At 35.0% G+C, this 25,914-nt stretch overlaps 1 protein-coding gene across 1 annotated transcript in view; it reads right to left on the bottom strand.

Moving 5' to 3' along the window:
- The window catches only part of WDR93 (WD repeat domain 93), a 51,794-nt gene extending 38,513 nt beyond the window's left edge, over positions 1 to 13,281 (bottom strand). Inside the window, exons 1-6 of the mRNA XM_051217931.1 lie at positions 13,120 to 13,281; positions 7,246 to 7,494; positions 6,989 to 7,199; positions 4,897 to 5,037; positions 3,068 to 3,201; positions 1,676 to 1,781 (exon numbers count right to left, since the gene is read on the bottom strand). Of these exons, the coding sequence (XP_051064367.1) occupies positions 1,676 to 1,781; positions 3,068 to 3,201; positions 4,897 to 5,037; positions 6,989 to 7,199; positions 7,246 to 7,494; positions 13,120 to 13,128 (850 nt within the window). The 5' untranslated portion in view covers positions 13,129 to 13,281. The remainder of the gene's footprint in view (positions 1 to 1,675; positions 1,782 to 3,067; positions 3,202 to 4,896; positions 5,038 to 6,988; positions 7,200 to 7,245; positions 7,495 to 13,119) is intronic.
- Between the last annotated feature and the right edge of the window lie 12,633 nt (positions 13,282 to 25,914).

Here is a 25,914-nt window from a genome sequence, read left to right as displayed (position 1 = left end):
GCAGGATTCAAACCCGGGGTATTCGGTCTCATGTGTAAGCGACTAACCCCTATACCACCGACAGTGCTAATGTCTAATTTCAACTAATTCACCAATTCAATTGTGCGACCAGCTATTGTCTGAGGAAGATACCTGTCTCTACCTGACATGGATTAGCTCTACTGATCACGGCTTCTCAGTGGAACTCCGAGAACTCCTTCACGAAGCTAGTCACTAATGAGCACATGGTTTCCAACGATGGTCTAATATCAATCGATTCATGATCTCAATCAAAAACTTAATAATCTCCATAACCCCTAACTGATAGAAACAGTTTTTGTTAACTGATTGCAGTATTTGAAATAACACTAATGGATAATTAAAATTATTTTCGGATTATTTAAATTTATGAAATTGAAAATTGGAATCACCAGTAGATCTGCTAAATATTTATCAATTCATTTATAACAAAATTGTTTTGAATTAATAATGGAGGAATATATTGAAATCCCACCTAGTTACTGGACGCACGATTTCATAGTATATACCATTTAAACGATCGCGAATTTGTCGATTAACCGACAACTAGTCTTCTTTTGGGCGAACTCATTTACTAAGACATTCAGTTATAATTTTAAGCTAGTTTTGTTCACTCAACACAGATATCATTCAGGAAATCATTAAAAACCAAAGTGCATTGGATAACACTTATTCATTTATTGATTGTGTAACATTTTGTTTAGGATTAGTTTTATTGTAATATTTTGTTTGTTTTATTTTAATGATACATTTCTTTATTGAATAATTAATGCAAGTGAATCAGTGTACTATTAAGAAATGAAAAAAAGTCTTCGATTTTGAATAGACAAATATATTATCATCTACCAGTAATGTTTGTCGTTCTGTTTGAGTCGAGTTATATCAACCTCAACCTTAGTCATATCATAGTATTTTGTTGTCACATTTAGATCATAGATATCACAGTACTGTCTAACATCCAACCCAGACAACTCCTAGGTTAGGTTTAATGAAGCTCCTGATATACAAACGTTAAAACCATTTTGTTTGTTTAAAAACAATTTGTTCTTACACTAAATCTACTCCATTAATATTGTTTTATTATCTACAGTAGTGTTATTCATATTGTTTTTCATGTATTTTCCTTATTGTCTCTGTTATTCACTTATCTTCTTATTTGTCTAGTCGACCTTTGATTTTTCATATTTAAATGCCTTAGAAAGTTAATGTGTGATAAGACTCTCCGAAATATATTGCACTAATATATTATATAATTTTGGTGAATTATCTTCTCATTACATAATTTGAATTTATGGAAACGCTTAAAAGTTCAAATGAGTTTTATTCAGAGTTGAATAGAATATGTTAAAAACTTGTTTATAAGAAAAGCGAAGGTGGATAGTGACTAGCAGTAGGAACCTATTTGGGATGCGTCAGCTGGATGTACTTGCATCTCAGAGCTGATGTTCACTCCGGGACTCGAACCTAGCACCGTTCGTTTCAAACGCCATCGCGTTATCCACTTAGTTACTGAGTGCTGATAGCCACCTGTTTGTGTAATAGGGTGAAGTTTTAAATTTGCTTGGTATTGCTTACTTGTATTTTCCCATTAAATTAAAAAAATTGTTGTTTAAAATAATGATAATAAAACACGATGTGATTTCAAAAACTTTCTCACTTGGCGGCATTACTGGATATTTAATTCTCCCTAATAACATAGGTGAACTAAGCTGAAATTGATTTTCATAAAATGATTTTCGTTCGATCAGATTAATGGTTATCTCCTAGAATAAAATAAATATGAGTTGTTTTTTTTCTTCTAAATTATCTAATTTATTAATAGTCGATTAATAAATAGTCTTATTCTAATACATTTTTTGACAATAAACCCTAATATGCGCCAGAACATTGACAGTTACGAAATCTCTATTGATTATATGGATCTTGATGTTAGAATAAAAGATATCTAAATTTAGTCAGTCAATCAGCTACAACGTAGGACCGAGTACATATATGTATCGATTCAAGTTGCCATACCTCATCAGCACATCAGGATGAACACCGGATTCATAGAAGTAGTTATTTCAATGGTGATTATATATGAAAGAAAAATTGCATATAAAGATTTAGTACAGAAAGAAAGAATTAGATCGTAGGAAGAAAGATATGAAGCGACTTTAATCTCATAGTTTAAAGGAAGACAGAGAGTGTATGCACCTGCACCATTGTGATCGATTCTGATCCATGTCACCCAGAGTCTCCAACCATTGGTTACGATAGTCATGCGGACTCAAATCAAGAGCAGTGCATACATTTAGTTACCCTGATAAGTTTAAACACAATATAAACAATATGATTTACAAAGTTAAATTTAATTAATCATTATTAAACATACTTTTTGTCATATCTCAATGAGTAGAAAAATTGTATTTCTGATGTTTCGCAACTCAATGTAAGTTACTTCTTCATAGTAAATAAAAAACCGAATTTTGGGTATTTATTTACTCTGAAGAAGTGGCCTGAATTAAGTTACGAAACGTCAAAAATACAATATTTCTACTCATTGGAATATGACAAAAATATATTTATTACTAACTCTCTACATAATGCTCACTTTATTTGGAACTACCAAGTCCAAACATGGCATTGGTGCCTATGAATTAATCATTCTCCTTGTTAAGTCCAAATGATAATGAATATATTATACGTATATATATATACGAACCAATCACGTATAAGATAACAGGTTTCGGATTTTCGCGCCAAATTCATTCATCCATTTGGATAAATAGAGTTTTGGCATTATAGCTGATGTCAGTTCGTGATGAAAACCCGAAATCTAATTCGTAAACTTGACTGTCAACTGTAAATTATAATTATAGTTCCTCACACAGCTTTATAACCCTCATTTGATCGTAGTTATTAAGTGGACACTCTCAAGGTCAGTCTAGTGTCGCTCCAAGGTTGTCCATAAATTAAAGTCTCACCAAACAATCTACTACTACAAATCATACACTATTCGATCGTAAAATAAATAATCATAATTCTTAATTAACAAACAATTACTCACCTCAGTTGAAGTTTCCACACTTGATGTGAATGTTCTTACATTTTGAAATTCTTGAACGACTGGTAAAATTTCTTTCATCCATGCATCTACTGGTAAACGATAAACTTCTAACCAAATTTTCGAATTAATTGAATCTGTCAAAATTTGATATACATACATGTATATATAATATTAATTAAATCTAAGTTTTATTTAATGGGTATATAATAATAATTCTTAAATGAATGAAATATTTTGTATTACAATTAATGAGTATCAGAAGGGGTTTTGTGGATATTATAGTAATTTAGTAGTTGAATTCGTGAATCACTTGAAACTATATCACTGTGGAAAACCTGGAAGCACTGGACGGCCGTTTCATTCTAGTATGGGACTCCTCAACAGTGCACATCCACGATCTCACCTCGCGGGATTCGAACCCAGAACCTATCGGTCTCGTGCGGACCCCCAACCTCTAAACCACTGAGCTGACCGACATCCAACGGTGTTAATGTCTAACTTCCAATAATTCACTAAATTGAGCGACACGTCTATCATTGTTTTCAGTGAGTTACTATCTCACAACAGACTCGGTTGAACCCCACCGGTCACGGCTCCTCACCAGACCTTCGGGAAATATCTCTTGAAGACCGTCACTAGTGAGTATATGTTGAATAATATCATGAGGGGTTTTGCGGATATTATTGTAATTTTAATAGTTGAGATCATGAGTCAATTTAAGCTAAACCACCATGGAAAACCTGCAAGCACTGAAGTAAACAATCGGATAAATGTAAAACACTTATTTGGTTAATTTTCTAAATGAAGTAATCGATTGTTATTATTATTCAAATGTTAATGACAGTGGCTTTATAGTCTCAGATAAACAAAGTAAGATCCATCTTCGTGAATTATTGGTTGAAATTTAAACTTCACGGTTAATTAGGCTTAAGCTCAAGACACAAGTGAGAGAATTTCGACCAGGATTCAAACTCAGAACGTTCAAACCGTATAAAAATTTTAAAATAACGTAATTAGTATGCACTAACTCTACTATACATATAAAACAATTAATAAATTTATGATTGATCAACAACGTATGAGATTTTTATAGTAAAATCTTTTGGACTTATTGAAATGGAAAATTTATTGGAATACATCTTTCATTGAAACTCAGAAGTAATGCTTCAGAGTTATAATGGGTAGACGGATAGAGTTTAATGTGAATATTACCACTAGAATGAAGGTACATTGCGTTGATGAACCCAAGAAAGGTACAGACGAGTATAACCGGATCTAGAACAGCAAATGTTCAAATGACCAGTCAAGTAAAAGAGCTCTAAAAAATTAACAAACATGGTTCTCTATATGGATGAACACTAAAATATTCATCAATTTTATTTCCAACATTGTGGTAAACAAGAACTCAGGTGGGGAATACCAATTTTTATTCAATGCAAAATTACACAGCGGCCTAGTAAAAAATATGAAAATCATACATTAAGTACATCATTTCCATATCTTTATTACGTTAGGCTCTACACACTCCACTATGCCTTTAATTCTGTTGTTATTTTGAGTGTTCTGCGATTTCTTTTCTGCTCTCTTCAATTCAATCTTCTGCTGCCAGACATTTCACTCCCAATTGGTGCTACATAGTACTTATATCTGTCAGCATAAGTAGCATTCACTACATCATATCATTAATGTGTATTGTTTTAGTGATTTGTTTCCATAATTTTAGTTAGAAGTTAATTTTCTAGATCAACACAATTTGAGTCATATGTTATGAATAGATTTACAACTAATATATATATATATATATATATATATATATATATATATATTACCTTCATTTAAAGAGATAAAATATTTTCCGCACGGTGAAATCTTCCCATTGAGTGCATGATATAATAAACCATCGGATGGTGAGTTATGTTGTTTTATTGGAATGAATAACCCTTCAACAAACATCACAAGACTTATTTGACCTGAATAAATGAGATTTTGAAAAATAAGCGATGAAGTTTTACAAAATCAAATAATAAAGTTGTCAATAGTTATTTACGAAAGTGAGTTAAAAGAGATAAGTGGAAATTTAATTGATTTGCTGTGACTGATGTAATTTAAATATTTTTAAAGTGATCAGTAACATTAGATGGTTGTAGTGCAATTTGAATTGTACCACTGGACACTGACCTAGTGGTTAGCCATTCTGAATTCGAACCCTGAAGTGGTCATGGATGTGCACTCACATACTAAGAGGAAACAACTGTCCAGAGTTCCATAGTATTTACTTGTACCACAACTGTGGCTAATCTGTATTAAATACACTTTATAAATTATTTAATTAACCAATAATTTCAAACACTAACCATATACAACATTTTGTATTTAACTTTAGATATTAAACAAGGTTATCTGGTTATGTGAATCAAAGTAGAAGCAATATTTAGATCCACTAGTAAATGTTTAAAAGTTGAGTAACCTAAGCCTCCCATCATCTATTCACTTTACCGTGACAATTATTACTAAAAATAAACACATGCTTTGAAGAAATCAACAATTTTTTGGATAAAACACCCCAATTGTGGACAGAATGAAACTATTCCATTAAAGTAACAATTACTTGGACTCTAATAAATACTAGTTTACATGTATGCCACATTAGGTTGATGAAATTTTTGCCGTCCTCTTATTAATGGTTCATTTTAATTGCCAAACAACAAATGCGCATCTTTGCTGAAAATGTACAATAACAGTGATGACGTCATAAATTTTGTATGTTTACTCGTACAGTCATTGTACATCACCTTTCAAAAAATAAACACATAAAGGAATAACATATATGCAAATTCTTATTTCTATCAGAATAAAATTTATTTGAAGGGTTGTACTATAAAATAACGCTGAAGTCGAAGAAAAATTATTCTCATTTAAACCCAATTCTAACTGAAAAGTTCTGTGGTCTATGTTCATTAAAGTATTCATCAAAAAAAAGAAATAAATAAAAGAGATAATTATTTCCTCCTGATTGTGTTCTCTATTTAACTTCAGCAAATTTTATGAACTACTTTCATCTCGGACCAATCCCTCTAAAAATCCATAGAACAAGAAGGTACTATTTATCTGCAGATCACAAATATAAATCCTATTCCAAACATTTTTCATTGATTACTAACTATTTGTTGGTATAACTTGGAAACAAACTTCTGCGACTTATATAACCATCATTATCTTTTGTCACCATCAAACTCTCCCTTACCGATCATCTCTGTTCACTAAAACAGATAAAGTGGATTTATGTAGATGCAATAGTGATTGTTCGTGATGTTAATGCACTCTCTCTCAGCATCTTAACTGATGGTAGTGATCAGTGTTTCGCGTTGCTTAGATCTAAACTATGTTGAATCCATGTTGGCATTTTTACTACAGATAGAAAACTCTCCTTGTAATATTGCTCTTTAGAATCATCTTTCTAACTAGAATAACATAGTTTCAATTACATTTTTGAGTTTGGAGTAGAACCAACTATCCAAAATATTACTATATAAAGGGCCAATAATATTTAGTGGATATTCAAAAAAATAGAAGAAGGATCAACTTTCAAATAAATCACAGTACTTCAATCATTAGGGAGTGATAGAAATCAAGGTATTTTGACCAGTGATATGAATAGAGAACAATTTACAGGCAACAAAGTACTTTTGAGATGGTATGTAATAATATCTTCCGGATAAGGAAATGTTTAGTCACTTGTAAGCAAGGAGGGATTTAGTAACATACGGTCATTAAACAGAAACATTTGTATAACACAATTAGTAACTATTCAGTCAAACCAATAAGTTAAAAACTTAACTAAGTTAAGGATCAAAAGTTTACCATTCAATTATAAATGTTTATCTTATCTGTAACAAAACCATTATATAATACTTATATTACCTGAGTCATTTATAATAAGCTGCAAAATAACATTTTTATCGTATTGAATTGTTTTAAATGTACGTATTACGCTGCAACTGTTAAGTCCATTCAAATACTTCCACTCCGAAATCAATTTCAAATTGTTTACATCATATACAATAATTTGATTTTCAAATATTTTAAATAAATACTGTCCAACAATTGTAAATATGTGAATATTCTCAATGTCCTATTATTAGTAACTTTGTTAAAAACAAATTTCATTTCCAACCTACTATATTCACATCCAGTTTTTGTAAACATGATTGTTGGAAATTGAATTGCTCACTTTTATATTTCTCTTTTGTTTCAATTAAATTCCATGTTTCCTCAAATATGCTCCACAATAATTTGTCTAACATTTTAAATGGCATCGGTAAATCATCGAATGTTAATTCTGGATCAGTGTTGAGTGTATCTTGAAATGATGATGAATCCATTGGTGAAATCGAATGATTGAATGATTTAACTTCGGTTTTTATTTTCTAATTAAATAGAAAAATGTTAGGTAAATGATATGCGTTTGTCAAGCTAAGTAACACTAAACTTCAAAATAAACTGGTATTAATCCATACATCAATTTATAAATATGAAATATTTATGTTGTCATATCATTTATAAATTACCATTATTTTCCGAAATAAGCTTGGTCTTTGCACTTCAGTTAGTAGTTGACTAAGTCCATATTGTTGAAAGTAATTAGATTTAACTGGCTACACCAAAGTGATCAGTGTTTAGCTAATCTATGCTTAATATTGAATTTTTAATACTAGTTTCATGGATTCGAATGTTTTTAATTCTAACTAGTCTCGTGTACCACTGAACAACTATTGTGAATCACGAGGTGGCTACTCTAAATTCTACCGATTGACCAGCTTCAGATATCCCAGTTCGACCCCAATACTGTTCCCAATCTCCAATATAACAGAACACGAACCGTAGATGAAAAATTGTTTATGGGGTCAGGAGCCGAATAATGATTTACAAACAAATGCATATTTATACAGTTAGGATTACTATAAATATTGATCAAGGGAAAGATAACACGTGAAATAATATTGACCAATGGGGAAATGACACGCGAAATAAATATTGACTAGTAGGGAAACGACCAATAGGGAAGTGACACCACTTAACGTTCAAGAGTAGCATTAAACTTAACCGGATAATTGTTTTTGGGATATTTTCCTGAATATCCCAACAACAACTTAAGTATGTACAACTCCATATTTTAGGAAGTTAAAAAAACATTCGTTTAACTTCAATCTCTCTCAGGTGGAGTACTTAAAAAACTGACCAGAGAAGCTTTTATTTCTAAAAATAACAAATTTAGAGTACATGGTAAAGTGTCAGCTTCATCTTGGCAACCCACAGTTCACATGCGCTACTTTTATCAACTTGCTTCTAGCCAGACAAGCAATTTCTCTTTTGTCTATTTTCCACTTCGAATAAATATACTGGTTACCCACGACCGATATCCTCTTTTTCTTTATGAACTTTCGACTAGATCTTCATAAAATGTCATGTGAGTTATTTTAAGCTAGACATCGATGTCCTTATTTTCTACTGGAGCCGGGTATTTAAGGCCTTTTGTTTACTTTATATAATTATTTCTTACAACTATGTTGTGCCTTTTGACATTGAGTCGCTATAAATTGCTTTATATTCACAATTCGAATTATTTATTTAGGTTGGTATTATTTTTTTAAGAGATATAGAACGCTATCGGGAAAACGTAACAAAGCAGGAAGCCCATGTTCTTTTTCATCATTTATCTGCAATTTTACGAAATGCATTGAAAGACGATCTAATTTTATCCTTATGGTGTTGTCTTTTAGGACAATGAATTCCATAAACACCCTTCATATTTTCCGTGACTCTATTTCCCAGAAAATGTATAAAAACTTACTGTGGCACATGTTAAACGGAGTGCTAAATTTATCTGTATGATAAGATGAAGCTATACAGACACCCATCTGATATTTCAGTTTAATATAATACATTCCATTTATTCACTCAGTTTAGTTGTATGTTTGATTAATGAAATGTACTTTCTTCTTCAGTTAAATCGTCTAATGTTCTTTCTCGATTTCAGCCACTACATTACTCAAATGCTGGTGACTTGATGTATAGGTCGCAGAAACCGTCAATACAATTCTTCTATCTAAATTTTGTTGAAAGCAGTGTTTGAAGCTGAAAGCATGTATTGGAAAAATGTAAACTTCAGTATGATGTACTGAATACAAACTTATTTTCAGCATTAATCTTCAGAAGTAATACACTAAGGTACCAAACTTTCGAATTAATTCATTGTTGTGGATTGCAAATCATAGCAAGTGTTCTTTGAAATATGTCGGTTAGCGTATCCACTTAAATCTTTTATACCAATAAAAACGATTAGACATAAAGTCAGTAGAGACTCAAGTCATGACATTGTATTAGTTTTAGTCTACCAAAACCTTGAGTGTAGGTCATGCGAATCACACTTTGATGAACGTCTAGCTTCGTTTGATAGGTACACGATTCACATTTGAAGTGACTTTATGGTACCTTGTACTGATTAAAAATATCTCCAAGTGTGATCATCGACGAACTAATTTTCTCAAGTCAACCATTTCCTTAGTCCTTACTCAGAACATAGTTTTTAAAACATCGGCGCGTATTTTAACACTTCGAATCAGTTCTTGGTCCATTTTACAGCATCAGTCAAACATGCTATCCTCCACACGTCCAGAAAGTAACCATACAGTCGTCATTTTTAGATTTTCCTCCTTATTGGTCTGCCGAAGTGACAGGCCGACCTTTTTAAAGATTTAGGAATCTGCTCTAAAACTCCAGACGGAGCTTGAAGGCTCAGATTGCAAGGTCTACTCTTTATTGTCTGAAAGTAAAGTATTATTACGTGGAATCTGCCGTGCCACTTTATAGCAGGAGCAGGGAATAACTAAGAATTGCAAGCTATTCAATCTTATATCAACACTGCTCAGCTGAGCTGAGATATAAGTAATACTTATAAATGTGGCACCAACTTCATGTACATAGAACACCCAGGTGGCATTACCGGTAAAATAATTAAAGCATTTCAGCAATTAATCATAAATTTGAGATTAAATCAAATTAAGCTTTGAACACGTCCATCTACCAAATTTTGGTTGCAGATAAATGTTTGTAGTGCCTTTAGCATCAGATAAACATTTCGTAAGTATTAGCTGCATTGTGCATAACCAGCACATTCCACTGATGTCCTCACGGTTTTTTCTTGAATTTTCACTCTAGTCCATCCATGACTGCTGGAGTTCTTTTTAGGCAGACGCAAACATTTCAATATTTTCAGCCGCAATCTATACAAGTGCTAATTCCACAGCCTTAGAACAGTACGGGAGTAACGAATAACTCCTAAAAAGATAAAAATGCTACGAAACATTCTCATTATTATAGCACTGATGAGATTCAAGAATGAAGACAATACGCCGGTTGCAACATCCTATCTGAAAGATAGTTTTGTCCTCCCAGAAAGATTTTAGAATAGTCCTAAATATGTGTTTATCTGATATGCTTAGAACATCACATGATAAATGACTATGAAATTCATATCTTTACACTGTATCACCACAAATTTAAAAACAATACAGTCATGATATACGAGACATTGATAAATGACGTCTAATTTGATATAACCTCTCTTAGTCTTCCAATAAGTTTGTGGCAAAAAACATAATACAGAGGGTAAGCTCACAATGCAAGAACGATCAATAATATTATGCAGTGTATGTGCTAGGGGAAACTAAAGTATAGAGATGAACCAATCTGATTTCAGATACAGCCTCTTGAATTCGTGAACGAAATTCATTCATCTATATGGCTAAGCAGGGTTATTGCGTTATAGCCTACATCACTCAGTAATGGAAACTTGGTACAAGTAAAATATATCAATCAGATTTCGGTCTAACATTCATTTCCGAAATGAAGCTGATATCAGTTCGTAACTAACACTCTAATAATTCGTATATAGATATTTATTATTTGCGTTGAACCTGTGTACCAATCAAAGTTGTATTATCTTCTCATCGTAATTCGTCTCATATACAAAAATTGTTTTCTATGTCGTCCAAGCTTTTTATTTCCATCGACAACCCTAACCCTAATTTCTTGAGAAGTTTTGCAAAAATCTTTCAACAATTGTTGATTGCAGTTCCATTTCGGAATTTAAGTGACGAGGATAGTGCTCCTTATTAATCACCGAGGGACGGTTAACTTGTACGCTTTTATTGTTCCCGTTTTCCATATTGTTATGAGTTTCTGTTGGAAAAACACTTTTTGAACATACATCCACATTCTCAATTGGATCTAAGGAGTTGAAATAAATTAGACGTAGCAGATAAAATATTATATGAATTAGTCTTTCTTTTGAAATAAGACAAATTCCTAATAAATATATAAATAGTTAAAAACCCACGCATAAACTAAACCTATTCTGTTTTTTATACTGCGATTAAACATAATCATTTCTGTCGGATACAATGTTGATATTAGACTGATACCTAGATGTAAATAGTTTTGGAAACTTTAAGTGTAATTCATTTAAATGAATATTTTTTCTCATACAAATCACTATTTAAATAATGCTGACTGCAGTGAAAATTTATTTGGCTTGTGGAATTAATGGAAAACCTTAGCAGACTATTCAGAGTTAACTTCGGATAAAAATATGCGAACCGGGCGTAAGCTAAATTTAAAACAATTAGTCCATTTGATAAATTTCGATAATGCAATAAGAAGACGTAGTTTATCAGAATTATGTGATATATTTGCTCAATACAGATTGTTCGAAATGTATTGAGCAAATATATCACATAATTCTGATAAACTACGTCTTCTTATTGCATAATTGTAAGCTAAATTGCTTGACATTTAGACTGTAGGTAAACCAATTAGTTTAAATGTATCGGATAAATAGACAATTTTGCGTCCAATTATGGGTAAAAAAAGACTCTTTGTTGTTCACTCAAGCGAAAGTTAGGGTATTGATTTTGAGACATTTCCCACAGGAGCTAAGAAAAACTCAACAACTGGATGCATTTTTGCCTAAGTTCACATCAACCCTACTTGTGAAGCATCCACAGTATTTCTCCAAAGGTCATCTTTACTTCCCCTATTTTGCTTTTTATTCTGACTCAACCCTAACTCTTAATCTTGATCCCTACAGCTAATTCTTAACCTTTATTTGATCCAAGCAAGTGGTCGAGAATTCACAACTTGCTTAAAGTCACTCAATGTTGTTCCTTATAACACAAGCTGCCAATTTTGGGGAAAATTTGACCCATTTTGGGGAAATTCGGGGAAAGCCACTATAGTAAATTTTGAGGAAATTTGGGGGAAATGAGACTCGAACCCCAAAATTTCCCCAAAGCTGGCAGCTCGGGAAGGAACTAGAGTTAATTAACTCTAGTTCTACCCTTTTAATCTAATATCAGAAGAGATTATACATAACCTATATATGTTGTCCTTCTCCAATCTCCCTATTTTGGGGAACATTTGGTCCGGCTTAGGGAAAGTTTCAGAAGTAGCACAAAAATCGCAAATTTTTCCTATGTCTGGGGAAAATCCCCAAAATGTTTGGGGAAATTCTGAGTTTTCCATAAAATTTCCACAGAATTCTATAACACTTTGGGTTTTTTCTCCATAGTTTTGGGAAAACTGTCATATTTGAGGAAAACCTCGAATTTTCCACAAGATAGTGAGATTGAAATCTTATGAGTCTGCAGACCAACTCGAATACGATAACAGAAGGTACCTACGTGGACGTTTACCTTCCGTGCTTGAAACCACAATTAGGGTTTTCATCACGAACCGGTGTCGACTACACTAAAATATTATAGGGTCAAGTTCTCAATTTCACTATATATATATATATATATATATATATATATATATATATATATATATATATATATATATATAGTTTCACTATAGTGAGACTATTATCTTGGATGATAACAAAAGTCAGTAGACTTCAGTTCACTTAATACTAAATAAGCACCGAAAAGTAAAAAATGACTTCTTATGGTGTTCATGTGACTGAAAATTTGTTATTTGGAAAGCCGCCTCACCATCTCCATTTAATGCGAAATTCATGCTGTATACATTGGTTACCATAATGTACAATGACCTAATTATTTGGATAAGAAAAACAAACCGATACACGATGTCGATTTGTACACAATACTGAAATTCGTTTTTATTCCTTCCTCTGGTTACTTGCAATGTTTTCGTCACTTCGTTACTTTCACTTCAAGAACCAATAATTCAACCATGTGTATCCAAAATGTCTTATTGTTGAGGAAGTAATAGTAATGTAATTTGTCCTAGCTGTCACTTCAGATTCGGCGACTTTTTCTTAATACAAGAGGGTACTGATTAATTTATCAGATTCTCAAACTTAGTGGTTCTTTACTTGTCATGTAGAGAATGGGTTAAAAAGATTACGCCTTCAAAGTTAATTCTCAGGAAGTAAACAAACACACAGAAGCTCCGTTGCATATTACTTAACTCATATTTGACGTTTTAAGGGTCGTGAATTTATAGTTTGCTTTTATGCATCGAGAATCTTTATTAGTCTAACTCTCTTCTTCCTCTACTGTAATTTAGTTTCTCTTTCTGAATATCTGTAATAAACTTCTTTGGATCTTGAATCCGTAGTCCTTTTTAATCAAGTACTCAGTTGTGAACGTGATATTGCAATAAGATCCAAATATCATTCACCCTCGTACCAAACGCAAATCCTATGTAATGTTCAGTAGATTAAAATCACCTCTGCCGATCTTAAACGTATAAGGTTTGTGCAGAACAATGAAAAATATGTTTTCTGACAATTTATGAAAGTTAGTATCTGCATGAAGTGATCGGTATGTACATTACAATAGTAGATAATTTTGCAATCTACAATCTACGGTAACCCAAGTGGAGTCATCTATAGCTTCAGTACACTTGTGGAGATATGCCTGATAAGCTTGATTTGTGAATAGTTTTTGATGTTATTTGTATTTATTCTGTCAATTTTTTATTATATGTACATTCATCATTAAATGATTGTACGTGTTGTTTAAGTGTATGACCTTAGAAACACTTTCTTCCATCCTATTACATTCACAGCATGACACACTCTGTTAACTGCTAACATATACACTGCTATGCACATACCTCTTGTTCTCCATTCACTCGTGATTGTGTTAACTGAACTCTAAATCAAATACTGCCTCTATTTATAGACTATAATCGCAATATATCATATTCTACATTTGGTTATACCACTGAGAGGAAATCAAACTTACTGGAATCTACAATCATCTATGATTGTGGATTTTGGTACCAGACTCAATTAGAACACGCACAAACCTGCTGAATTAAGTAACGTCTCTAATTTTTGTTGTGTTTATAACATTTTAACTGATATATTAACATTACTATTTATACTTAATAACTCTGTTATCATTTTTGAGTTCATATATTGTTTGGTCCACCACACACTCATTCCTTAATTCACACTCAGGAATGTTCGGATGGACATAAGTAATTGTACCGCCTCCTATTGTATGGCGTCCGTTGGATCGAGAGATGTAGTTTTCTACTTTATGAAGTGTTCAGACACTGCTTGGATTCACAAGGACTAAAAGGATTTAAGATGAGTAAGTCTTTTGAAGAGAGGGCAAATATTGAATGAACGAATAAGAAATTGAGGAGTATCATAAAGGAGCAGGTTAGAATATAGATCATAAGCAGTAGTTCCGTGAATACCTGCGGTATTTACTAAGGTACGTATTGCGTTATGAGGGGGATTAGACTCAAAAATTCTTTATCATTTGTGATATGTTTATCGTTGCTTTCAGAGAAGCTGGTGGAAGCGCAAATGAAGTGTCCTGATTGTTATTGACCTTAACATCTGATAGCGACATGGTTTACATCTTTTATGCTGGGCCAAGAAGACTACCAGTTTTATGTATGCGACTAAGTAACCATTTGTAATTTCAGTCACTTTTTATACCTGATGTATGTGCAACATGTTTCAGGCGTCCATGTCCAAGGTTTGTGGTTGGTTTTAGCTCCCTTGTAATTTGAGGAGAATAGAGTGTTGTAGTTGCATTGGACAATAACCACACAATCTTCAAAACTGAATACGTGATTGCTCGGAAAATAGATATTCAATATTTAACGCGGAGAAATACCTAACGATGGAGAAGGCGCGAACAATGAGTTGAATGAATTGGAGTTGATCGAATATCATGGCTCGGCCATGCAGATGTGGTCCCTACTGAATGTTACCTTATATCCTTTATTCCGATTAAATATACTGTTCTATCTTTAGCCTAAGCTTGTTCTACATCATGTATTGGTGATTGTTACGATACGATGAGTTGATGTAGACGATGATGTGACTTCCACGTAAGATCTTATGGATTAGGCAGTTATATCATGACAAATCTACAATTATAGGATTAGGTCTATTATTAGCGCAGTACTAATATCATAGTGGACCATAATTCTACAAAGGGATTAAAGCCGTCGAATTTCGTTACCTTACTTTTCAGCTGTGTTTACCGTCAACCTAACGCATCAATAGATGAAATAGCAGTATTATTGGGGATATCCATACTAGCATCATCCCTTCCACTCACAGGCAAGCTTATTTGTGGTGACTTCAACATGCCCGAAAATTCTTGGTTCCTAATCAAGGCGCCGAAACGTTATGAATCATTTGTTGAATGTCCAGAGCTTGGACAATGGACTCAGTTTGCCAATAGCCCTACCAGACATCAAAATATCTCGGACTTAGTCATTACCTGTGGCCTCACCACAATACTGTGTATATTGGAGGAAAGTTTACAGGTAGTGACCATAACATTGTCATATGCAGCCTTAATATAAAAACCACAACCGGTAGACGTAAAACCGTAACACCTCGTAGAAACTATCACAAGGTTGATTGGAATAACTTCCAAAATTACCTAAGAAACACTGATTGAGGAACTTTCTTTACTCCAAACAATACCGACACACTAACCGTTATATTTTATCTCAATATCAGAAGTATCATCAACGAAATCTCACCTCTAGAATACCGTAGACCTACATTCTCTAAAGATCTCTATATACCGGTCGGTACAAGAAGACTTCTTCGAAAACATTGTACTCGATTCCATAACTTTAATGACTTTTCCGCTTTAGTAACGATGTCAGAAATATTTGTCCGAACAGAGGAAATAAGTTCACAAAAAGTAGTCAAACTTAATAATAACTCCTCTGCACTCACCATACTCCTTTAAAATAAAATTAAACATTCTAAATCGAGAGGGAGCATATTTATTAAAGACAAACAAGTATACGAAGATCCAAAACTTGTTACGGAATTGTTTAGTGAACACTTTTGTTTCTCACTAACTAACGAAAAACCACTTAATGATCCAGAACCAATCCCAGTACCTCTCTGTGAAATTACTAGTGTAGACTTCAATGTACAAAATATCTCCAAGGCATTTAGTATATTGAAACACTCCTACACTGATGGACCAGATGGTATTCCATCTAGCATGCTAAAACGTGGAGGTGATGACATGTGTGTTTTGCTTCTCAAACTATTTGCGACATCACTCTCTCCAGCGTGTTACCCTACTGCCTGGAAAACTACACATATCATTCCCAAAATTAAAACAGGACCTGAAGCGAACGTTGAAAATTACCGGCCCATAAACATAACTTCAATGGTATCCAGAGTGATGGAAAAAGTAGTTAAGGCAGCTGTATTCCAACATCTACTTACTAATAGTCTCATCTCGACTTCCCAGCATGGATTTCTTAGATCCAGATCATGTGATACATGCCTAGTAGACTACTTCAATGATATAACTCTGAAAAGAGACGACGGACTCCTTGTATCAGTCCTATTCTTAGACTTTAACATGGCCTTTGATGAGATCCCACACCAAAGGCTTCTCGTCAAGCTAATGTTCTTCGGAATAAACAACCCACTTTACTCATGGTTTGCTTCGTTTATAACAGAACGTAAACAGGTGGTAAGGTACAATGACTTTGTCTGATCACCTAGGCCTATATCTAGTGGAGTCATCCAGGGAAGTTTATTAAGTCCACTCTCGTTTCTTATGTATACAAACAATATATATGTAACATTAAAAAATTTGAGAAACCATACTTATATGCTGATGATCTCAAAATAGTATACAGCTATAAACCCAAGACTCTACATGAAAGTGTATCCTTGATCCAAAATGACCTCAATAACTTAACTATCTGGAGTGAAAAATGGCAATTATCATTTAACCTCAACAAGTGCGGGATCATGCACTTTGGAAAGCATCCCTATAAACCGCGACTTCACTTAAATAAATGTAGAGTCCAAACACTCGAATCAGTACACGATTTTGGAATTAATTACACAGGAAACCTGAACTTTGAAGAACATGCCTCCTCTATTATTTCTAAATCTAGACGGCTAATTGGTTTTATAATGAAAAACTTTTTCACAACAGAGGGTAAAATTACTCTCTACAAAATATGTGTACGACCCTCCCTTGAATACTGCTCTTTTGTCTTCTCTAATATGAATATCACAGACAAGATAAGAGTAGAAGATGTTCAAAGACGTTTCACACGTCAACTACTAGGATGTAACTCGAATCTCGATTACACATACAGATGTAGGCACCTCGCCTTAGAAACTTTATGGCACCGTAGGCTAAACAACAATTTAATATTCCTTTACTAAGCGATATATGGACTCTCATTTTTGACCTCCTGCTCGACTATGATCCACGACCCGGCCTAAAGACCAAGAAACAACGCATATACAGTACTTACCATAAAACACCAAAAACAAATGCGTTGTAAGTTTTTTACAGTACGATATAGTTTATTGTGGAACAGGTTGCCAATACCTATCCGTAACTGTGACACTTGTACCAGATTCAAAAGGCTAATAACCCTGTTTCTAGACTCTAAAGAGCTTCAACTTTTCCTTGAACCCTCGCCCACCAATAAGGCACTTTATTATGAACCGCCTAATATCTAGGCGGAACAAGAATTTAACAAGCCCCATTGTTATTAATTTGAATATAACTGAATTACAGAACATATGGTTTATCCTTTCCTATTATTCATTGTTTATTAATCATGGCCTTATGCTCCTAACCCTCGCTTTCATTTTCCAAATCTCTACTGCTTAAATATACATTATTCTTCCTAAGTGTCATGTCCTTTTTTTCTATTGCAAGTAGACAGATAACTCACAAACCTTATGGATGTTGATCTACTTAGGCTGGTCATACGAAGCTCAAAATGTCCTAAAGTCTTGTGAGTTGCGCAGTTTTTTATTTTTCTTACCCTGAAAACTTTACAATTTTATACTCTTTCATATCCTTTGATTTGCTATTAGTCCTTACCATCTTTAAGCCACATATATTCTAACCTGTTTTTTAACTTTCACCATTAGTTATCTTCATAGCAGTGTGATATACTAAATGAATATCTTACCCATAATACAAATGTTTTAACTATCTGATTTGCTTGTAACATGGAACTAGTAGAGACAGTGTATTCCAACTTTGGGCCTTGATTAAAGCAGTATTCATACTTACCACAAATGTAAGAGATCTAATATCACAAAAGGAGGGAGGGTGGCGTTACTGACCAGCAAACATGATGGTGGGGAGATAACTTCAACCCACCCATGTCTGTAGGGTAAAACATTTTGTTTAATTAAGACTCCTTATGATCTAGTGGAATGTCACGAACTAATGGTGTTGATGCTGATTTATTATGCGAAATACCTGATTAAACCGTGTTTAGAACTTTGAATTGGTTTCACTTCTTACCCAATAATCCTATTACAAGCAAACTAGACAATTCGCTAGAAACGAAGCCGACTCAAGACCCTATAAAATCTAAAAGAGGGCTTCAGTAGCTTCGACAAAAGAAGGAGACAGCCATTTGTGTATCATAATACTGTTTTAAGCACTATATTTTGTAACTACACATAATCCCATGCTTTTAGCTCTTTTCTGAACCATCTCCATTTGTCAGTTGTTTATCCACTAATACCTTGTTCACACTTATTTTTTTTAACCTATTGTAATGTTCTTGCTTAATAAATACCTTAATAAAAGAGAATTGGACTGAGCAGTCATACCTTAACTATTCCTTCATGAACATTGTCTGCTCCTCTTCTCATCCTTTCTTTTTGCACCCTTTTTCAGCCCCCCTTGAGTTATGCCGCTGAAAACAGATATGGAACGGGTGACTTCATCCTTCACCATCATTAACGCCTCAGATATTCCAAAGGGATATAAGGTTGCGATTTCTAGAAGCTCCCACCTTCAATGGATTTATTCTCGACTATCAATTACACGTCGCAGCGCAACTTACATAAAGCGCATCAACTGTGATACTGACTAAAACTATCTACATTCATATCATATAAAATATCAGCCCATCTGAGTAGTTTACTACAATGGAAGTTGTACCACATGTAACAATTTGGTCTTGCCTGTAAACTGGAATGCCTCATGTAACAAACTGTTACTTGAGAATAAATTATTATTATTAAACCACTCACCTTAGTCAAAGACTCTTCGTTCCTTTGTGACTTACCTCTACTAATGTGGTGTTCCCAATTTCAATAGACCGTTTAAATACTTAATATAAAAACGAATACAGTACTCATGCGTCAGAATTAAAAGATTTGGAAGGGATCGGGTAAGATGTTACTTGAGACTGCCACAATTTCGGCACCATTTTTTAAAAATATTTTCACCGTTAGCAATCAAACGGTAAGTAAAAATTGTTTTAATTTGTCGTTTTAAGCTTAAGTCAAGACTGCAAATATCCCTGTTTGAATAATCGATTGAGTTCATCTGACCGTCTTGTGGAGAATTCTGATTATCATCTGTCGATTCTGTAACTTATACGAATATTCGTCAAGATTAGAAAGAACAGTTGGACAGAAACTGAGCGCCGAGTATAATGATTTCCGTAATTGTTTTGTCAGGTAAACAGTCTAAAAATAAGTACAATGGTTTGTTATCCAGATAAACCGGGTTTAGCCTACTGTGTCGGTGTATTCCTGCCTTATTACTTTCAAATGAAGTGCTTTCACTTTGTTAACCCTATCCAGGCGTGTTTACAAGTGTTTAGATCCTTGAGTTTATATGTATCCCGTGACTATTTACGGGTATTAACTGATTTAGGTTACGAAATTCGGTATCTTAGTTGTTCAGCTTAACGTACTTGGTCAACTTCGCTATTTTCAACACATCGATAATTGAGCGTGCCTCATATATAGACGGGATCCTCAGTGGCTATCCGGCAGACGGATAATACCCAGTTGTAGTATTCAGTTGAATCCGGCCCCAGCGTTTTAATCTTACTTAGTGCTGGCTTACTAGGTTTAGCGAACACAGGGGCGCCTTCGGTTTTGATTAGATGGCTTACCTTTAGCTTATATTTGGAAGAATTGGGTTGAATTTTGTCAGGTTTAAAAATGCCGCAAGTGCATCCTGGAACTTGGCGACTATTGTTAGTGGAGTTTTTGTCTAATTTAGAGAAGCAGTGTGACTTGCGTCATCTTTTGTGTAACCTGAAGCTCCTTTAAGTGTCGAACGTTGCTTCTCGGTATCCACCAGAAATCCATATCTTCCTATAAAGTCCATTTATTGTATTGCCAGATCTAAATAGGCTGAGATGAACAGCCAGGGGAATCGTGCTCTTAACCCCAAGTTTAGTGTTATCGTTTTCTATCCAAACGTCACGATTTTAGTTTGGTTGGCAGCTTGAAGTGCAACTGGGGAACTTTTCCAGCTAAGCCCAGTTTTATTCACACGAATGATACTAAGGGTAGCACCGATATTTACCAAAACGTTCAAGCATGAATTTCTGTCTCGATTGTAAAACCATTTACGCACCCCTTCCCAGTCGCTGTGACCTGCATATTCTCGTGAGTCTGTTCAGGTCAAGCAAATGGTTGACTTTATCTGCCTAATTAGGCTTAGAACTTCCAGCGGAACTAACAGAGCAGTGCAGATCGTCTGGACGTTTGTAACTTGCTCTTGTTCAGATGATTCGTTCCCATTTTTGTGACAGTCTCTGTGACACTTTTAAAAATCGAATTGAGTCCTGCTATCACTGGTTCTTTTAACGAATTTCCTTTTTGTTAGATTTATCGAACGTGATACACTTAGAGGACCTCTCTCCATTACGTTTTCTACAATACAAGCTAAGTGAGGTGAGGTTCCCGTGTTTTAAGCATCCAAACATCGTTGAATATAGCTTGGGAGAGTTTATACTTATCTATGTTTTAAGACTGCTCCACACACAGTTATCACCTACTAAGACTTGAAGCTGACCTGATAACTGTGGTGGTGGTCTATTCCTAAATGTATCTTCTCGCAAAAGCCTTTGAATCCATTGACCGTTTGATACAGATAGACTGTTCATTATATCACGTCTTAAAATCGTTGCGACTTTGAAGAACTGAAAATTAGGCCACAGACTTCTTTGGAGACTAAAGAAGAGAGGATGAAGCATAAATTTTGATGAGTCTGTAACCACATTTACCTAATAAACCTCTCCATATATTTTGGATATAAAGTATATTAATTTTGGACTATATTAATCTTCTTTAACGCTGAGTACTGTCACACTCCAATTTTAACTAATGCCGGAATTTAATTTATATATGTACCACAAACACCACTCATTTTCATAATTTGATATAGAATACCGACATATCGAGGCTGTTTTATTTATCTAAGCAATATCTTTCCGTGTTATCTCTAGATTAAAATCTGTCTGACATGCACATTTTTATACTATTTTACATCTAACAATATGCTTACATATTATATCTCTACTGAGATCTATCAGCTGTTTTACCCTCTTTCATTTGTCATCTTCATTAATGCTCGCGATACTTTTACACTTGATTGAAACACTGGTCTTGGTTTCCGAACTACATTGAGCCCTCCACCTTCTTTTGCACCTACGTTTCTAATTTTACACTTTCTTCAATCCATCTGCCAATAATCACTTTTTAATCATACCTCGGAACGTTTCGAAAGCCCCTAACTCCAAGCATCCAGCTAAATGTAGGAAAAAGGAACAATAAAACAGTACAATCAACTATTCGTGCCACGCTATTCATCAAGAAACAGGCAAGCTTATGCCAATCCTCGCCATTTCAGACGTGTTAGATGCTCTCTCAGTAAATAGTGATAACAATGGGTACTGTCATCATATGGATGGCATGGAAAAATTGCAAGATAACATGGACATTCGTAATCACGGTCGCAAGCGCGTTGTGTTCCTAAAGATGATGAAATGAAGTCTGATTCGAAGAGAACCTGTAGTGGCATTGGATCATAACCACACAATCCTCAAAGCTGAACACGAGACTATTCGGAAAATAGATATTCAGTATTTAACGCGGAGAAATGTCTAACGATGGAAAAGACGAGAACAATGAATTGAATTAATTGGAGTTGAATGAATGGCATGGCTCGGCCTTGGAGGCGTGGTCCCTGTTGAATGTTACCTTATATCTTTTATTCCGATTAAATATATTGTTCTATCTCTAGCCTAAGCTTGTTCTACATCATGTATTGGCTACTTTTGTCTCCAAACTTCTGTTCCATCTACTGTATCACAGCATACTGATGATATTTAGTTAAGATTACAGTGACCGAAATTTCAGTATTTGGTCTGAACACGCAGCTGATGAGCCAAAATTTATTTGATGAAGATGAACTACATTCTTTCGTATGGCGCATGAAGCATTTTTGAAGGACTCGTTTTGGATTCTATAACAACACAAACTGTGTGCTCGGTGTAAACAAATTATATCGTAAGTACAAAGTGCCTTATATTAACAATCCCGGGACTGAAAGTATTTATAGCTCAAAACAATTAGGAATAACAATATATCTGTAGTGTCATTGGGCCTTAATATGAGGCAGTGAGAGAAATAGACATTCACCATCTAACACGGAGAAAAACGTAACGATGAAGAAGGCGGGAAGAATAAATTGAATTCATTGGAGTTGATCGTGTGGCATAGCTCGGCTATGCATGCGTGGTCCCTGGTGAATGTTACCTTATATCTTTTATTCATATCAAATATATTGTTTTATCTCTAGCCTAAGCTTGCTCTCCATCATGTATTGCTAATTGTTACGATGTAATGAATTGGTGTAGACGATGATGTGACTTCCACGTAAGATCTTATGGATTAGGCAGTTATATCATGACAAATCTACAATTATAGGATTAGGTCTATTATTAGCGCAGTACTAATATCATAGTAGACCATAAACCTTCAACTTTACAAGTATGCTAAAAATGCTAAACACTCTAGAATCCTTTAAAATTCAGAACCCAGAAGAAATTGACACTAGTGTAAATGAATTCCATGCTTCTAAAAATGTTGGTTTAAATATCAACACAAAGAGTTGTGTAGAATTATGGTTTATTTCGTTATTAGTAATGCCATAATAATGGACCTAATCCTCGAATTGTAGATTTGTAATGGTGTCATTACCTAATCTACAAGATTGCACTTGAAAGTCCCATCTTTGTCTACACTGACTCACCTTATCGTGATCGTTAGAAGTATGGTAAATAATACTTCAGAAGAACACATTTGAACGGTATATATTTAATATGAGTAAATACGAGTTATACAGAATGACCACGTCTACAAGGCTGAGCCATGCCACCCGACTGAGTGACTTTTCTTGCATCCACCATTGTTGACCTTCTCTTAGTGCAACATAATGAAAGTGAATCTTCTCAGTAATCCTATGTTTTACACCGAAGATCATTTGGTTAGGAACCGATAGCACTACGGTTGTGTTGATAATCAATCAGGCAATACAGTTCGAATTCGTGTCTGTGCAACACCCAGTCGTAGTAACTGTGCAATGTCAGTCAGTAACAACATAGAACTTCGTACGTACCTACATCAGCTCGAGTTGCCACACCACCTTAGCACAGAGATGCAGTTGTCGATTCAAATCCCGTAGTGGTAGAGGTAAGAGTAAGAGTATAAGCAGTAATCGGGAAGATTAAGTTTTGAAGATGTTATTTAAAGAGTATGATCCAGTGAAATAAATTTGAGAAGAGAAAAAAAAGAGACAAGGAGGAATCGGGAGATCGGAATTCGGGAGAACACAAAGAGTGTATGCACCTGCGCCATTGTAAACGATTTTGAGCCATGTCATTCAGGGTCTCTAACCATCGGTTGCTATCATCTCGTGGTCCCCAACCAGGTAGTCTACACCTACCAACATGACTCAGTCCACTTGTCAGTGACTTCATAGACTTGTGCCATGTTTTGATCTGGCTGCCCCTAGCTTTCTTCCAACCTACTCCTATACCACTGAACATAGCACGTCGAGGCAGTCGGTCGTTGAGCATACGTAACGCGTGCCCCAGACATGTTACGTACTTTCCGCGTACTCGAATCGTTTGCCTTAGCGGTGTGAGGTGAAAAAGGACGTGAGAAGAGTTAGTCGGGGAGATAAGAGTGGTATTAGGAGGTGTGCGAAGGATTTGGATGTGATTAACTTGGTCTCGTGTGCTGTTACGTATATGAGGGCTGGTGTCACTTCCCGGCTGCCCACACCGTGAAAGGGCATTTGTTGAGGAACCTGAAAAGGAATCCGATTTGATGTCGGCCTCAACAACCTGGGAGCGTGACCGCAGAGCCCAGGGGACAACTGCTTGAAGCCCATCGCACACAGCCTTTTTGTAGGAGGTTTTTGACGTGCTGGCTCCGTTCTTCAAAGGGCCTTACCGCCGGAGACGGAAATCCGTGAGGTAAGGTGAGGTGTGACATTTTTAGGGTTGACTTTTCTAACCCCTTCCTTTCTTGTGAGAAGGCAGCATCGCTGTAGATGCTGGTTGTCCGAGGAGAACACCTTACTGTTGTCACACCCCTCTACTGTCAGCAGTACGACTTCACCCTCAGACCTTGAGTTGCTGCTTTTAGTCTTATCGTTCTCCAATCGACCTGCCTGGCATGGTAGAACCTACAGCAACATATGCTCCAGCCAGTATAGCTCGGTTGGGTCATCACGATAGGCAAGCCCGACCACCCCGTCAAGGTAGCAGCTACGGTCGGGAACTGCGCAATAACTAACAGGCGAAATAGTTGCAATAATTACATGATCAGTCATGCAGTAGATATCGATATATTAGGACATTGCAAACCACCGGAAGTATACTTAGTGACACTGTAGAATTATGGTCCACTATGATATTAGTACTGCGCTAATAATAGACCTAATCCTATAATTGTAGATTTGTCATGATATAACTGCCTAATCCATAAGATCTTACGTGGAAGTCACATCATCGTCTACATCAACTCATCGTATCGTAACAATCACCAATACATGATGTAGAACAAGCTTAGGCTAAAGATAGAACAGTATATTTAATCGGAATAAAGGATATAAGGTAACATTCAGTAGGGACCACACCTGCATGGCCGAGCCATGATATTCGATCAACTCCAATTCATTCAACTCATTGTTCGCGCCTTCTCCATCGTTAGGTATTTCTCCGCGTTAAATATTGAATATCTATTTTCTGAGTTGTCTCATATTCGGCTTTGAGGATTGTGTGGTTATTGTCCAATGCCACTACACTACTCTCCCACCAGAATCAACGTGGTATTGGTTCGATACCAAGTTGGATGGGATTGTCGCACGCCGGAGGTTACCAAGAATAAGTAGAACCCTCCGGATATTGATAAGCTGAAAGATAAATCAAAAAGAAGGCGGCAGCACCTGGTCGAGAAATACATGTAATAATTTTAAAATATCTGTCTTCAAGCTTAACAC

This window comes from Schistosoma haematobium, chromosome 7, assembly GCF_000699445.3.
Source record: "Schistosoma haematobium chromosome 7, whole genome shotgun sequence".
Lineage (NCBI taxonomy): Eukaryota > Metazoa > Platyhelminthes > Trematoda > Strigeidida > Schistosomatidae > Schistosoma > Schistosoma haematobium.
Note: the sequence above shows the minus strand (reverse complement) of the source record. Positions and strands in the feature narration are given on the sequence as shown.